Below are 15,164 nucleotides of genomic sequence, written 5' to 3'. Positions count from 1 at the left end.
GCACGTTCTGGTCGTCTACCAGCTTCCAAAGGTGTCAATATTATGAACTGGATCCTTCGCTCAAGCTAAAGCTACCATCACAACTTTCCCGCTCTGATGCGACACTGTTATGCCGCCTTTGGTTGGGTGTTGCATTTACAAAGGTGTACTCCTTTCGCATTGGTATGGAAGACACTCCTACATGCGACTACTGCGGAGCTGAAGAGACCATCGAACACGTCCTGTGCAGCTGCGCTTGCTACGACGCACAGCGATGCCAGCTCCGGATGGTTTTGAATCAACTTGACCCCGGACCGTTTTGTGTGCAGAAGATACTAGGACCTTGGGCATCTGCCTCAGTTGCGCAGAAAGCAACTAAAGCACTGCTACTTTACCTAAAGTCAACAAACCTGAGCGACCGCCTATAGACTGTGTGTGCTGCCCGAGTGTGCTCGTGATTGTGTGTACCTTCTCATCTTTCTGCAACCTCTTTTCTACCCTTTATCCCTTCCCCAGTGCAGGGTAGCAAACCGGATGTGCGTCTGGTTAACCTCCCTGCCTTTCCTTGCATCTTTATCTCTCTCTCTCTCTGAAGCCGTAAGGCCCAACGAGCCAACCGGCCAGCTGGGTCACGTAGTCCGACGAGCCAACAAAGAGAATGATGATCTGTGATGATCTTGAATTGCCGGTCGTACAAATAAGGTCTGAACTTTTGGACGACAAAAAACAATCGCAAGACATTCCAGTTCGGTGACCGTATAATTCCTCTCCGCCTTAGTCAAAGTACGACTTGCATACGCCACGGCGTGCTGGCGGCTGTCGTGATACTGGACTAGCATGGCACCAACACCGATATAACTAGCATCTGTATGCAGTTCCATGAGTGCCTCCGGGTCGAAATGGCGCAAAAGGGGCCCGGAAGTAAGCAAATACTTCAACTGCTCGAAAGCCGCCTCACACTCAGCGGTCCATCGGAATGGGGCGTTTTTGTGGAGCAACTCTGTCATAGGTTGAGCAAGCTGGGCAAAGTCATTGATAAACCGGCGAAAATAAGAACACAGGCCCACGAAGCTACGGAGATTCTTCACTGACGTTGGTTGCTTGAAGTTTCGGGCAGCGTGGATCTTTTGTGGGTCTGGCCGTATATCGTCCCTGTCCACTAGATATCCGAGCACAAGGGCTTGACGCTCACCAAAATGACACTTTTTTGCATTTAAAACGAGACGAGCTTGTTTGACATAATCTAGAACAACACTAAGTCGATAGTTGTGCTCGTGGAATGTCTTGCCAAAAATAATTACATTATCGAGATAACACATACATATCTCCCATTTGAGACCGTGAAGAATGGTGTCCATGAATCGCTCGAAGGTAGCTTGCGCATTACATAAACTAAACGGCTTAGTGTTAAATTCAAATAACCCATCAGGCGTGACGAAAAGCAGTCTTCTCTCTGTCATACGGATGCATTGGTATTTGCCAGTATCCAGACCTTAGGGCGACCGATGAAAAGTATGCGGCCGAGTGCTGGCAATCAACAGCATCATCGATGCATGGTAGTGCATACACGTCTTTCTTTGTGACGGTGTTGAGACGGCGGTAGTCAACACAAAATTGCGAAGAGTTTCTTTTTTACCAATATAACAGGAGCTGTTCAGGGACTGCTTGACTCTTGAATAACGCCTTTTTGCAGCATGTGGTTGACCTGATCGGCAATCACTTTCCTCTCTGACGGGTATACGCGATAGGGCCTTGAGCGAAATCAAAGACTTCCGCGTAGCGTGTAAGCAACTCCTCGAGGACATCCTGCTCGGAAGAAGGCAACGACTTATTAATCATGCCTTTCATCTCGGCTGACTAGTTGGGCGCAGTCTGACTGATGGCTTGAGACTCTGAGACCATTCTGACATCAACTGTGGCCTGCTCCTCATACGTTTCCAGTTTAAATCTGGCTGGTAGAATAACAGGCTCTGAGGCTGCGTTGACCGCCCACAAACAAGCATATCCGTCGATGGCTGTAAGGACAGACCGTGGGACCAGCACATTCTTCTTAATGGCGTTTGTATGATCGGGCTTGACAAGTCCTGTGCAGGGTCTGAGCGGATCTGAGAAGAGCATACGGGAACAAACATTGCTGTCCGACTAGGGATCCTCACATCTTCAGACAACGAAAGGGCATCGATGGGGAAAGTCGGAAAATCGTCAACTATGGCAGCAGGCAACATACTTTGTAGAAGAATCTCTCCAGTTCCACAGTCAAGCGTAGCGTTGCATTTATGAAGGAGGTCTATCTCTAAAATGATGTCATGAGTTGTGCAAATCAGTACAGTGAATTCAGCACGGAAATTTTGTCCACCAATCGTGAGTACAACTGAGCAAATACCAACAGGGCTTAATGCTTCGCCTCCACGAAAAGTTTCTTTACGATCCCTTACGAACATCACTTAGTGACTCAAGAAACGATGCTTGAAACGAAGACTCGGAACCGAAATAGCAGCAGCAGTGTCTACAAGAGCAAGAGTATCTACACCGTCTGTACACACACGCACTTTGTTCGTCAACATCACAGAAGAAGGAGGAATTGGCGAAACTGACCCTCTCGCGACTGCACCTCGCTCGGAGGCGGGGGACTCGCTGCAGAATTTGTTAGCCCATAGCTGTCGAGGACGGTGGTCGGTCGGGTGAGCGGCCCAGGTTTCGTGCACACGAGGCGGGTACATCAAAAAACGTGGCGGCACAGGTGTTTCATGCACACGAGCCGGGTATTTCGAAAAACGTGGCGGCGCAGGCGGTCGGCTGGGACAGAAGTGTGAAATATGCCCTGGGAGACCGCACGTGTAGCAAACGAGGACTTGTCGGCTTACATTAGAAGGAGCCGAGGTGGCAGAAGTACGCGGAGACAGGTCGTGCTCTGCAGGAACATTTCATGATGACGCATAGTAGTCTTCTGGTGAAGGCCTGGTTGACAATGATCGGAGGTCTGCAGGGGCACGTTGAGGTGATGACATCCTGTAGTGGTCGCGACCCATCGAGGAAAATGAAAGCCGTGGAGTGAAATCTGAAGTTTCTGTGTGCGGTCGGTTTTCAACGTGGCGCTCTCGCATTCAGTATGGAGGTGATTCGGAGCACGTGGTGAACGAGCATTGGTGGTAAGCGTTACCTGCTTGAAGCCGTACGAGCTCTTCTTGAACTACCCGACATACGAGGAAGGGAACGTCTTGCCAGGTGGCGACGTCCATACTTGCAACAGTGGGAACATTGTCCTAGCGCCTGAACTTGGGTAAAATTCTCCGGGTCTTCAAGGCCTCGAATGCGCGACACTGCTGCCTGAAAATAGAAGGAGTGTTCAAGTTTTCTTTCATTATGAGAAAATTGTACACGTCCTTGGCGATGCCTTTTAACAAATGGCCGACTTTGTCTTCGCCGGACATATTTGCGTTGACGATTCCGCAAAGCTTCAATACCTCTTCAATGTACGTTGTGCACGTTTCGCCAGGCAACTGAGCCCTATGTGACAGAGTTTGCTCAGCTTTCTTTTTCATAGAACTCGTGTCCCCAAAGCAGGTCTTCAGTACCTCAAGAAATATATCCCAAGAGGTAAGGACAAGTTCATGGTTCTCAAACCAAAACAAAGCGGTCCCGGCAAAAGAAAAAAAATACTACATGCACGGGCTTCGCCAGCGGGCCCCATTCGTAGTAGCGGCTCACTCTGTCATGGTGTTTTAGCCAAGCATCCAGGTTTTCGTCAGTTTCACCTGAGAATATCTGTGGTTCAGGTAGTCTGGTTGTCAAGGTCGACGGCCACCTTGTGCCATGTCGGTGGCACTGGTGGATGTAGCAGCGTAGTACGTCAACGGGATTGCTGTGTCATCGTTCATGCTGACGTTGTCCAGGGGTAGGCCAGCTAAGTGTCTGCTTATTCTAAGAACTTCTGCTGCGGGATCCAGTACGGCGATTTACCCAACACCGCTCCACCAAAGCTGCTACAGATATGATGCGTTTATTTATACTGATAATGCCAGCGCTAAACCGTCACTGCCGAATTACCATCGCTCGAAAGCGTCCTACCTCCTCTTCTTTTTCGCTTTTTCAGTCAGCGCTACAATATTTTTCCAGGAAATTTAAAAGTGATACTTCAACCTTGATTTTCTCCGGTAATAGTGAACTTATCATAGTGAAACATATGGCGTTAGAGTTTTCAGAATGCAGTTTGTTTATCAAATAATTATATGTGGGGTTTAACATCCCAAAACCACCATATGATTATGAGAAACACACTTTGTTCATCTAAACTAAGAGATTGTTCCTATTCAGTGTCCTTTTAAGACTGTACGAAAATGTTTCCAGTTGGTTATTTGCACTTGATAAATATTATTCTGACAGCACTGATACTACACACTTGGTGATCTTGAAGTCATGTATTGGCTCTTGAAACATGCACAAGCTGTCACAAGCTTTACTCTTTATGAGGCTTTAAGACTGTGATCTTGTACCAATTGCTCCTTTCATTTTTTCAGGAGCAAGTGCACGCCTCAAAACCACACAAGATGTCACGGGCGGACTACATTGCCAGCTTCGGGCCTACAGTTGGTGACAGGGTAATTGTTTTACTGAAATATTTTTATTGTGATAGCAATTATATAGCAATTATAATTATTTTTGCCATTGCCGTCATGTCCCGGAAATGTGTATGCACTGTGTATGTGCCATTTTGTATTTATGTGCACTCTGTTCTCTCTAGATTAAACTTGGAGACACATGTCTGGTGATCGAAGTTGAAAAAGACTACACGCATTACGGGGATGAAGTCAAGTTTGGTGGCGGAAAGGTAAGGAAAGAAGTCAATCCTGAAAAATGTATGCGCAGGCGAACAAGGACAAAGAAAGGAATACAAACTGGCGCAATCTAACAACTGATTTATTAATCGAAAAACATTGACTCTTTTTAACCCTCGGAACAGCGCTCCCTGGTGACCTAAAAAAACACACAATGCACTGCGCACTTACGACAACGATAACAAAAACATAAAAACGATAACAGTTTCATTGATTGACAGACAGGAGCGCGATTTCTTTTGTTAGTAAAGCTACTGAAGGGTGGCTAACACAGTTGTCTTTCTGCTTGTCTATATGATATGCCTCCATTATCTCCCTTGACGTCTTGTTTCTACTCCTATACAGCAAGGTAGTGTCGCTAAAGCAAGGAGAGCATGCGCACTCATTGCAATGCATTGCCAAATGGGTTACAGGCCGACCTTTCAGGCTTGACATATGCTCTCTTAGCCTCGTGTTAATGCACCTGCCAGTCTCCTTGCTTTAGCGACACTACCTTGCTGTATAGGAGTAGAAACAAGACGTCAAGGGAGATAATGGAGGCATATCATATAGACAAGCAGAAAGACAACTGTGTTAGCCACCCTTCAGTAGCTTTACTAACAAAAGAAATCGCGCTCCTGTCTGTCAATCAATGAAACTGTTATCGTTTTTATGTTTTTGTTATCGTTGTCGTAAGTGCGCAGTGCATTGTGTGTTTTTTTAGGTCACCAGGGAGCGCTGTTCCGAGGGTTAAAAAGAGTCAATGTTTTTCGATTAATAAATCAGTTGTTAGATTGCGCCAGTTTGTATTCCTTTCTTTGTCCTTGTTCGCCTGCGCATACATTTTTCAGGATGGATAGATTCCAACTAGGCCGAATCGCAGTTTTGCTTCAAAGAAGTCAAATGTGCTCTGTGTAGTTTGTTCGGTAAATATTATTAGAGTGCAGATGGTCACTGCATTTGCCGGTTAGCCAAAAAACAAAAAGGGTTGTCTTGAGTGACTTGTTTATAGTAATTGTTCTATAGGAAATTGTTTTTTTAAGAACAATTTCATTCCAACTTGTCAAACTGATTTTGATATAGGGCCGACAATGCGACAGTTCGTATGTGGATTTATTTGCTTCTGATTATGAATAAAAATAATGGCAAATGTGTTATGTGGAATCTCATAAGTTGGCATAATCGTTATGAAAGGGATAATAGACAACCACCTATTTTTACCACAATGATACAAGAATATCCATAATGATTTCTCAGAAAATAAATTTTCTTAGATGAAGAAAATTCGTCCTGGTCCAAGAATTGAACACGAGACTGATGCCTTTCTAGCTGCTGTTTTACCAATTAGCCTAACCAGAATGCCAGCATTTGGCAGCACTAGGGAAAGTCAGTGAACAGTTTAAAGTGCATGGACACAGAATCTTGCAAATGAGTTCCCCGAAATCCCGCAAAGTGGCAGAAGCGATATAGAAGGAATAGTCTACAACCCCTGGTGAAGTGCCCTATAGTTGTAAGCCAGAAATACAAATGTTAGATTTTGATCTACAGGATTTGTAGAAGAAGTTTAGCAAAAAAATCACCTTCAAGCACTCTATGCAGATGGTTAAGCAGCGAATCTGGAATGTGCAGCTCTGGTGTTTAGCAGTGGGTTAATCTCCTGGCAAACGCGTTCCTGCCATTTCCAAATTGATCCTTCTCTGCTCTCCGCACTCTTGCTTCCTCGGACCACCGTTGTTGCTTGCTCTTGAGTTATCTGGGTGTCATGGTGAGCAGCATTGACCCGCCATTGGTGCTCGGGTTCTGCTTCGTGATTTATCACGGCTTGGCAGGCTGCCAGATCCTTGGTACGCAGTTGCTGCTTGCACTTGACCACCAGGGTCTGTACTCGTGTTTGGACTGCAGCATTGGCCCAGTGAACATGAGTTCCCTTATGTTTCTGCTATGGGCGCTGTTTTTTGAAAGTCGTCTGATGCTTGGGAGTTCATACGACCCATGGCCTACATGTGTTGAAGTTGTAAGTTTAAACTGCTAAGTGCGAGCTTGGTGGCATGGCTGTAACTGAATAAACGACTTCACTGATGGCGCTGCTAATGGCGCACATGTTTGGGTTTGACGGGGAGAATGACATCACTGTCGTTGCATAAAGTGGAGAAGCTTTTGTCCGAATTGCACAAACAGATTTTTGTTTGTCTGATTTAGATTTTGTAAAGATATTGATATAATGCTTTAAAAGACATGAAACTACATCCCTTGAGTGTGAAGAAATTTTTGCCAACAGCTTTTTGAAGACTCGTAGGTTCGTTAATCGGCAGATTCTGGAAGGTCCTTGAAGACACATATACATGCTTCTTTGACAGCGCTATATGGTGTCCTCTGAGGGAGGATTTTACTTATTGTTGCAGATGATTTATCGTAGCTGGTTTGCACAATTAAATTGACATGGTGCCTCTGGCACCGGGCCTTTCAATCCCAGAATGTGGCCCTTGGCAGCGCTGCTCAATATGTCGCCATTTGCGCTGTATTAACTGCTCGACGTCCCCACAGTGTCTGTGCAGACGCATTAGGCAAGTAAACGGAAGCAGATGGCAGTGCCAAAGAGGCACCTGCAGATGTGGTTTCCTTCTATCTTGAATTTGTCGCATTGTCGTCGACTGCTGTGTGGCTCATGAATCCGAGAACTACTCTTTTATTTGCTTTGTATTTGTTTCGTGCAGCTTCAAGAGCAGTGCTTCTTGATCAGGATTTTGCAGTGTTTCCAAGATATACTTTCAAGCCTTCAGAGAGAAGGCTTAGCATCTATAGCTAGAAACAAACAAACACAGCTGATCTCAATAATAAAGACGACAAAACAGAATTGATGAGTTGCCTCAGCATGAGTTGATGCAGAGGGATAGCTGAGTTCACCATTAATTTATTGCTGTGAAGGTAGTGCATGGGCGAGCAGCAAATGTGAGTTCGGATAGAAGTGTGTGGTCACCTCCACGTGGGTGCTGCCATGATGGCTCATAACCACAGATACTGGCAGTTGCTAAACTAACAACTAATGGCATACACTGATAAGTGTGAAGTGGAGTAAATATATCGCTTATTTCTGTGGCGTAGTATGCGCCAAACAAGCGCAAACGTCTCAACCTTGTCAATCTTTAGGCGATCAAGTATCGAACTATGTTTAGCTGCGCAAGCATGCGAGTTGCTTACACCCTGCTGCAGCCAGTCTGTGTAGCATGGCTACAGGCCAATTGCTCGCCAAAGGCCAGTTACAATCACCTGATCAAACATGGCCACACCCTTGCACCGTTGTGAAAAATCGTCGATAAACAAATGATCTCCTGATGCCAAGTCAAGATTGTAAGTGGGTTGGGGAATTGTTGCAGTGCTGCTAATCACGAGCTAGTTGCAGACCTTGGAGCAGGTGCTGCTGGTTGCATTGTCACAATGTAATTTTCAGTTTTCGGCAAAGGCTGGCCTTACCCTATTGACCTTGTGTCATTTAAAAACTGCGGTTTGTGTTATGCTTTCATCTTTTTTTAACACTTGGTGAATAATGTCCAACGCCCTTGTACCTTCTTTTCCCCAGTCCAACACAAAATTACATGTCCTATCGCTGTTCAATAGTTTGTTGCATTTTCCAACTGCACCCAGCAACTCGATTGGGGTCCACAAAAAACACGTTCTAGCTTGAATGAGTGCTTGCAGGTGACTGGCGTTTGGCACCTCTTGAAGGTCAACATCTCTCTCCCCATTGCCTGTGGGGTTGGAGGGCTGCGACGCATAGTCATGTCTATAAAAATTGTTCCCGATACTTTTTATACAGACCCTGTATGTTTGCTAATGTGATCAATTGGGAGTCTTTCCAGATTTTTCTGTGATTAATCTCACAGATCAGTGATGGAAGTGCAGCTTCAATCGCTCCAAACTGCTCCAAAAGAGAAATGCTGCTCGATGCTGCTCCAAACAGCTATTTTTCGTAGTAATTGCTCTAAACCTGCATGAAATTGGCACTGAGAAATTGAGAAAACTTTTACTGTTTAATCTGCTCATACAGCCCATAAGTCCTAAAGAAATTGAAAAGAATATGTATACTATCGTCCCAATGTGCTACTAGTGTACAGCAATATCAGCTTTGATCTCATTTGTGTGACAAGAACTGGCATATTGAGCTCATTTGGTTGTTTTTTTTCTCAGCTTGGCTTTCAGGCTAGTGTTGGGAAATGTGAAAATGAGCAGAATTGCTTTTATTTTGTACCAATTATCTACTGCTCAGTTGGCAAGTTGTGTTGGACTGTGGCTACTTCTGAAATGTGGTGCTCAGCTTTTTCGGTTTGGTTTGAATTCCACTTAAAATGCTAGTATTTTAATTACATGACTGATTTCACAGCATATTTTGACAACCAGCCATCCTTTTAATTGTTTTTTCATGAAATTGACATTGATTGTTGTCTGTTAAACATTGAATAATAAATAGTATTAATATTTATGAGGTGCTTTGATGATGCTTTGAACTGCAATTAGTGTATGGCAAATATTGTATGTGCTCCTAAAGCAGCAGTAGCTGCTCCAAACTAACATTTGTTCTGCTCCAAAACAGTACCTTTTTGCTCTAAAGTATGCTCCAAAAAGTAAAAAGTCACTTCCATCACTGCATATAAAGGGAAAAAAGTGAAGGTGCTGCTGGGTGTAAACAGTGTTTATTATGAGAGCTAGAAATCATAGGGGCTTGTAGAGGGCTTAATTTCTTCTTGTGTATTCTTGGTTCTAAGGAGGGAATTGTGCTTACGAACCAACAGGTAATACGAGACGGCCAGGGGCAAGCAGCTGGTCGCAATGCAGAGGAAGTTCTCGATGTTGTCATTACGAATGCTGTCATTGTTGATGCACTTCTGGGCGTGGTGAAGGCCGACATTGGAATCAAGGTATGACACAACGAGTGATTGTGGCTGCATCAAAATATCATGACATAGCATTTCTGCTGGCATCACTTTGGCCTTTTTCGAAATGTAGTTTTTTTAATATAATGCTTTCTCATAGAAAGGCTCTGTGCTAGGCTCTGTGCTAGGGCCTCTCTTGTATATTATATTTATTAATGATGTTGTTAATGTCATCTGTGGAACCCCTGTAAACATACGTCTGTATGCCGATGATTGTGTACTGTATAACTGTATTACTACCTTTCAAGACCAGTCAGTCCTCAACAACGTATTCTCGTTATTCTGCGATTGGAGCTCAACGTGGCAAATGCCTATAAATTACAAGAAAACTGTAGCTATGACTTTCTCAAATAAAAAACAGCCTCTCAGTTTCAGTTATAACTACAATGGGTCCACCCTAGCACATGTGAGTGAATTCAAATACCTAGGCATCACCTTTACACATGACCTTAAATGGGGCAAACATGTTGATCAGATAACTTGTCAAGCTCTAAGGAAACTTGGTTACTTAAAGCGAAGATTGAAAAACTCGACAAAAGATGGTAAGTTAACTGCGTACAAGACACTAGTGAGACCGATGCTCGAGTACGCCTCTGTGGTTTGGTCGCCTCATCTTGAGCAAGATAAAAACAGGTTAGAATCTGTGCAGAATAAGGCTATACAGTTCGTTTTTAACCGTTATGATCGGGACTTCTCCCCGTCTTCACTTGCTCATTTGTTGTCACTTCATTCACTGGAACACCGCCGTACACAGGAAAGTATTATCTTGTTGCACAAGATTGTACACAAAATGACCCGCGTTCACGCGCCCTTATCTTTCGCTGATATACCAGCGCGTACAACACGTAGTACAGACGCTTTGAACCTTGTACCCTTCAGGTCTCGTTTGGATTGTTTCAAATTCTCTTTTTTTCCACGTGTGGTGGAAGTTTGGAACAAGCTTGATGGTGCATTGCGTAGAATGAACACTGTAGAGTTCGGGAAAAATTTTATGTGTTAGTCACATAAATTTGTGCGCACTATTGTTTGTTTCTGTGCTTTCGTTGATTTTTCTGTACCCGCTCCTGCAATGTCCCAGGCATGGGACAGCAGTATTTGTAAATAAATAAATAAACTATATTCTCGATTCACCTATTCTTACATTATTTCTCGGTGTTACTGGCAATTCATCACTAACATCTGACGCTCAGTTCACTATGTTATATATATATGTTATACCTATATATATATGTTACACCTATATATATGTTATACCTATTATATAACTATGTTATACCTATATGTTTATGAATATAACAAACATATGGCTTTGCTTTTTAAGGAGTGGAAAAGCAATGCTCCAAAAACATGCATAATGAATTATAGCAAACTGTTGAAAATTATTGAAAAAAATTTTTTTGTCTATTTATGAAAGGAAATGGTAAATTGAAGCAGTCATTTTAAATAAAAAATTTCTAAAATGGGGAAACATTTCCTCAATACCCCAAATTCTAAGAAAAATCTACAAATGCAGTTAAAGACGCACAAACACGTGTGTGCATGTACATACATGTAAACACCCACTAAAATGTATGGTTAATGATTTATTATTGATGCATTTAGTACATAGTACTTATAATGATTAACATGCTCTGAGATTAGTTTGTTAACTACAAATCAATAAAGATAATTGGTGATGAGCGCTTCGCAAAGTTTTGTGAAGTTCTTTTTTCTGCAGCACGGCATTGCATTCTGTGAAGGAGGCGAGGCAAGTTCAAGTTTCTTTCTTCATCAACAAGTCTGCATTAACTAATTGCACATTAATTCACGAGTCATGAGGTTAAAAGCTTCATTAGCTGCGGAATTACGTGCTCCTCAGTATTGTAGTTTTCGGCTATTGCTCGATGCTGTTTTAAAGGGTGAAGCTCCCAAAGTCGTGGGTCTCTCTCTCATAGCTCATCGTGGTATGGGACCACCTAGTTCGATGACTCACTCAGCAGGTGTGGATGGATGGACGATTCATGGTTTACTGATAAAAGCCTTCGAAGCTTTGCCCCACACATCATCATTAACCCTGTAGATATGCTGTGAATTTTTTTCCACAGAAAAGCATATCCTGAATGGAATATTTCAGTTAACGGTCAAGCTTCAGAAGAAAAATGGCAGTACATAGAAATGGCAGTAGCCTCCTTGATTAGGCAGTTTTCAGTACATTATGTGACTACTCGTGCCTGCACAGAAATGAGTGACTTCTGCTTGTGCATTCCATTGTGACAAAGCGTTCCAAGGTCTTTGTCATCCAGAAATTTCGGTACTGGAACCCCAATTTTTTTCCTGATGTTCGAATTGATTATATGTCAAGTTTGATTTTTCAATACTCAAGAATGCTCGCTTAAATTTGAGTTAGCCATGCTGAGTAAAAGTGTGCAGCACTTATGGATTGAAACACGACATTGTTCTTGGAGTATAACAACGGCTGTGGGCAATTGTTTGCAATAACCAAACTGTGTTGCTACAAGTATAGCTGCTAAAGGTTACGGGCACTTAAGGTAAGTGTTTGAGTCAAAATTATGCTGATATGACACAAGCTGAAGATGCTCAAAACAAGAATATGTGCAAAAATATACTTAAACCAAAATTTTTTCATTTCAGTATGAGACTATTGTAATTGAATTATACGTTTACAAAGAAAAGATTAGTTTGTAAGTGCTTCATCTACCGAGCTTCGTTTTTTACTCATTCTGCATGCCTTTCACGTCATTAATGCAGGGAAATGAGATTGTTGGCATCGGGAAAGCAGGGAACCCGGACATAATGGCGGGAGTCGACCCAAAGCTCATCATAGGGTGCAGCACAGAAGTTGTGGCCGGTGAGGGCCTCATCGTAACAGCTGGTGCCATAGACACGCACGTGCACTATGTATGCCCTCAACTGGTTGAGCAGGCGATTGCTGGTGGTATCACAACCCTGATTGGTGGTGGCTCAGGGCCATCGGAAGGGACCCGTGCAACCACATGTACTTCGGGAGCTGAAAACATTCGGTGAGTTTTTGATATAGTGCTAGTAGAAAGAAATATTAGAAAAAAAGATTAGGGGACCCTAAAGCTTTGCCTTTAAGAGTTGAACCTGATAGCGATCTTGTGTTCCCTCTGTGTACTTCAAACACTTAATGCATGAAACTTTTTCGAACTTGCTATGCACCCACTATGTGGCTTTAAGGGAATAGGTGCAGTAGTGTGTGTGCCTTTTGTAGGGGGCTACCGGCTTTACACCATGAAGTTGTTATAATAATCACATGTCCTGATGCCATATTGCAACAGGCGCTCATACCACGTATTATTACTGCATTATTTTATGCCGCGTTGTGAAGCATGTGTCACTTTTGCTGCATTTCTAAGCAGAGGAAGTTATTTTCAATGTATTCACAAGCAGACGCATGGCCGTGTGATGGGACATCTGCTTGCCACACAAATAACTCAGGTTCCCCAGGATTATTTATTATTGATTTTATTTGCATCGTTCTGATTTTTCACTCACACATGAGATGATTTTTCACTCACTACTAATGAGACTGATGCCGGAATTTTTGTAAAGGGAGCGCTTTAACGCTCTCGCGTAAAGAAAACAGCGAAACTCTTTCAACTATTGTAACAGTGCAAATCAGTCTTGAGGCTGGAGTGGATATTTGAACAGTGTATCGATGTGCTGGTGATACTGGATCAGTTGCCATCTTTCAAACACATACTCTGAGTTCTTAAAATATTGTCACGGGGTCATGATGTGGACGAAGGAAGCAGACTGTAATTACAATATGAAACTGTTTGTTTGGCCGAACTTGTAGCCCGTTCACTGAAGGTCAGATTATAGCAATGCCCACTGGCACTGATAGTGACGAACAGAGCGTCGGCCATAGATAAACTGACAAGAGGTGAAGTGTGTTGGCCTTTATACACGTGCCGTCGAATATTATAGTGTTATCGCTAGCCACCACGTAAATTCCAAAATAATCTGTAATGTTCATGAAGTGGGCGTAATCCTAACAAAATGATCTACTACAGTCCTGACGCTTCTCGAACACTGCAGGCACGGTGTGTGCTCAGAATTACCGACAGTGTAACAGGGCGGTAACAAAGCTTGGGGAACTAATGTGGCAATATCTGTATAGGTGCCTGCTTTTGCAGTGCTTCTGGCTGCGGCCAAGTGTCACTATCCATCCTTGCTGCTATTGTTCTAGCTTGCTTCAGTTTTGCAGACAGTGTACAAAGTGGTATCGGCACACTTAACTCTTGCAAGCCATTCTTCTTGTACTAGGCAAAGTCTTTGGATGCTTAGTGTGTAGTCGGGTAGCAATCCATGTCCTTAATGTTCCAACTTATAGATTACCGGCACACTAATTGCTTTCAATTTGATAGTCATTGTGAAACTAAGTCTGCCAATTCGTTCTTTTGCAGGAACATGATGATGAGTACAGACTGCATGCCACTGAATTTTGGATTCACGGGTAAGAGCAACTTACCATTATTCGCTACTCACTCACTCACTCTCTCACTAAATCACCCACCCACCCACCCACCCACCCACCCAGCTACCCACCCATTGGATGCACGCACGAATGCTCACCCCAGCGCTGAAATTTTTGTGGCTCAGGCTCCTTAACTTTGTTGCATTAGATCACTTGCTGCATGATGTCAACTAGCAAAAAAAAAAAAAAAAAGAAATGTTCCGCGCACGCTGTCATGGCTACACTCCCAGGTTTACGCAGATAGAAATGCCCTGTATGTAATGTGGACAGGAGAGGGACCGCCGTTCGATCGGCAGAGCATCTGATGCGTTTTCTGAAGGTTGTAGGTTCAGTTCCTATGGGCTGCAGAGGTGCTTTTGTCCACTTTAATTCCTTTGCAGTTATGTCACAGTTACTAGCCTACAGTTTCATGTTGCCTATATTTTCCTTGTCTTTGCTGTCTGTTCTTTTTATTTGTTTGCAAGAGTGGGCAGTCAGCCAAGTTTCACACACTCCAAGTTCTCCGAACATCAATGAAATGATCTCATGCACTAGCTTAGCATTGCTGATGTTGATCTGTATAAAAGTTTGGTTGAAGCAATAGCAGTCCACTAATCTGTGCTGTAATAAAAAAAGAAAGTGCTTTCTCATCTCTGCCTTTTCCATATCATCATAGCAACTCGCCATACCACAGCATTATGTGACGCTAGTTGCTAACACCAAGAAGCCATGCTCCTCCAGGGATCATTTGCTTGCCATGACCTTCTTTAAAATTTGCATTAATGGCCTTGTTATATTGTCACGGGGTCGTGACGTGGCCAAAGACAGGAAACTTCGTGTTGGGATTTAACTGTTTATTTGGGCGAACCTGTGCCCGGTAAAGGGAAAGTCTAATTACAGCAGCAGTCTTGCACAGATAGCAGTCTCGGACTGATAGCGGCGAACGCAGCGTCGGCCTTCGAT

The 15,164-nt window shown here is 43.4% G+C and overlaps 1 protein-coding gene across 3 annotated transcripts in view; it reads left to right on the top strand.

Moving 5' to 3' along the window:
* LOC119176632 (urease subunit alpha-like) overlaps window positions 1-15,164 on the top strand; it is a 138,929-nt gene that overhangs the window by 76,795 nt on the left and 46,970 nt on the right. For all 3 annotated transcript variants that reach the window (XM_075889239.1, XM_075889240.1, XM_075889241.1), the window contains 5 exons: window positions 4,497-4,577; window positions 4,721-4,807; window positions 9,581-9,706; window positions 12,470-12,741; window positions 14,152-14,201. In XM_075889239.1, coding sequence (XP_075745354.1) covers window positions 4,497-4,577; window positions 4,721-4,807; window positions 9,581-9,706; window positions 12,470-12,741; window positions 14,152-14,201 — 616 coding nt within the window. The remainder of the gene's footprint in view (window positions 1-4,496; window positions 4,578-4,720; window positions 4,808-9,580; window positions 9,707-12,469; window positions 12,742-14,151; window positions 14,202-15,164) is intronic.

This window comes from Rhipicephalus microplus, chromosome 3, assembly GCF_043290135.1.
Source record: "Rhipicephalus microplus isolate Deutch F79 chromosome 3, USDA_Rmic, whole genome shotgun sequence".
NCBI lineage: Eukaryota > Metazoa > Arthropoda > Arachnida > Ixodida > Ixodidae > Rhipicephalus > Rhipicephalus microplus.
The sequence above is the reverse complement of the archived record's forward strand: the minus strand, read 5'-3'. Positions and strand labels throughout refer to the sequence as shown.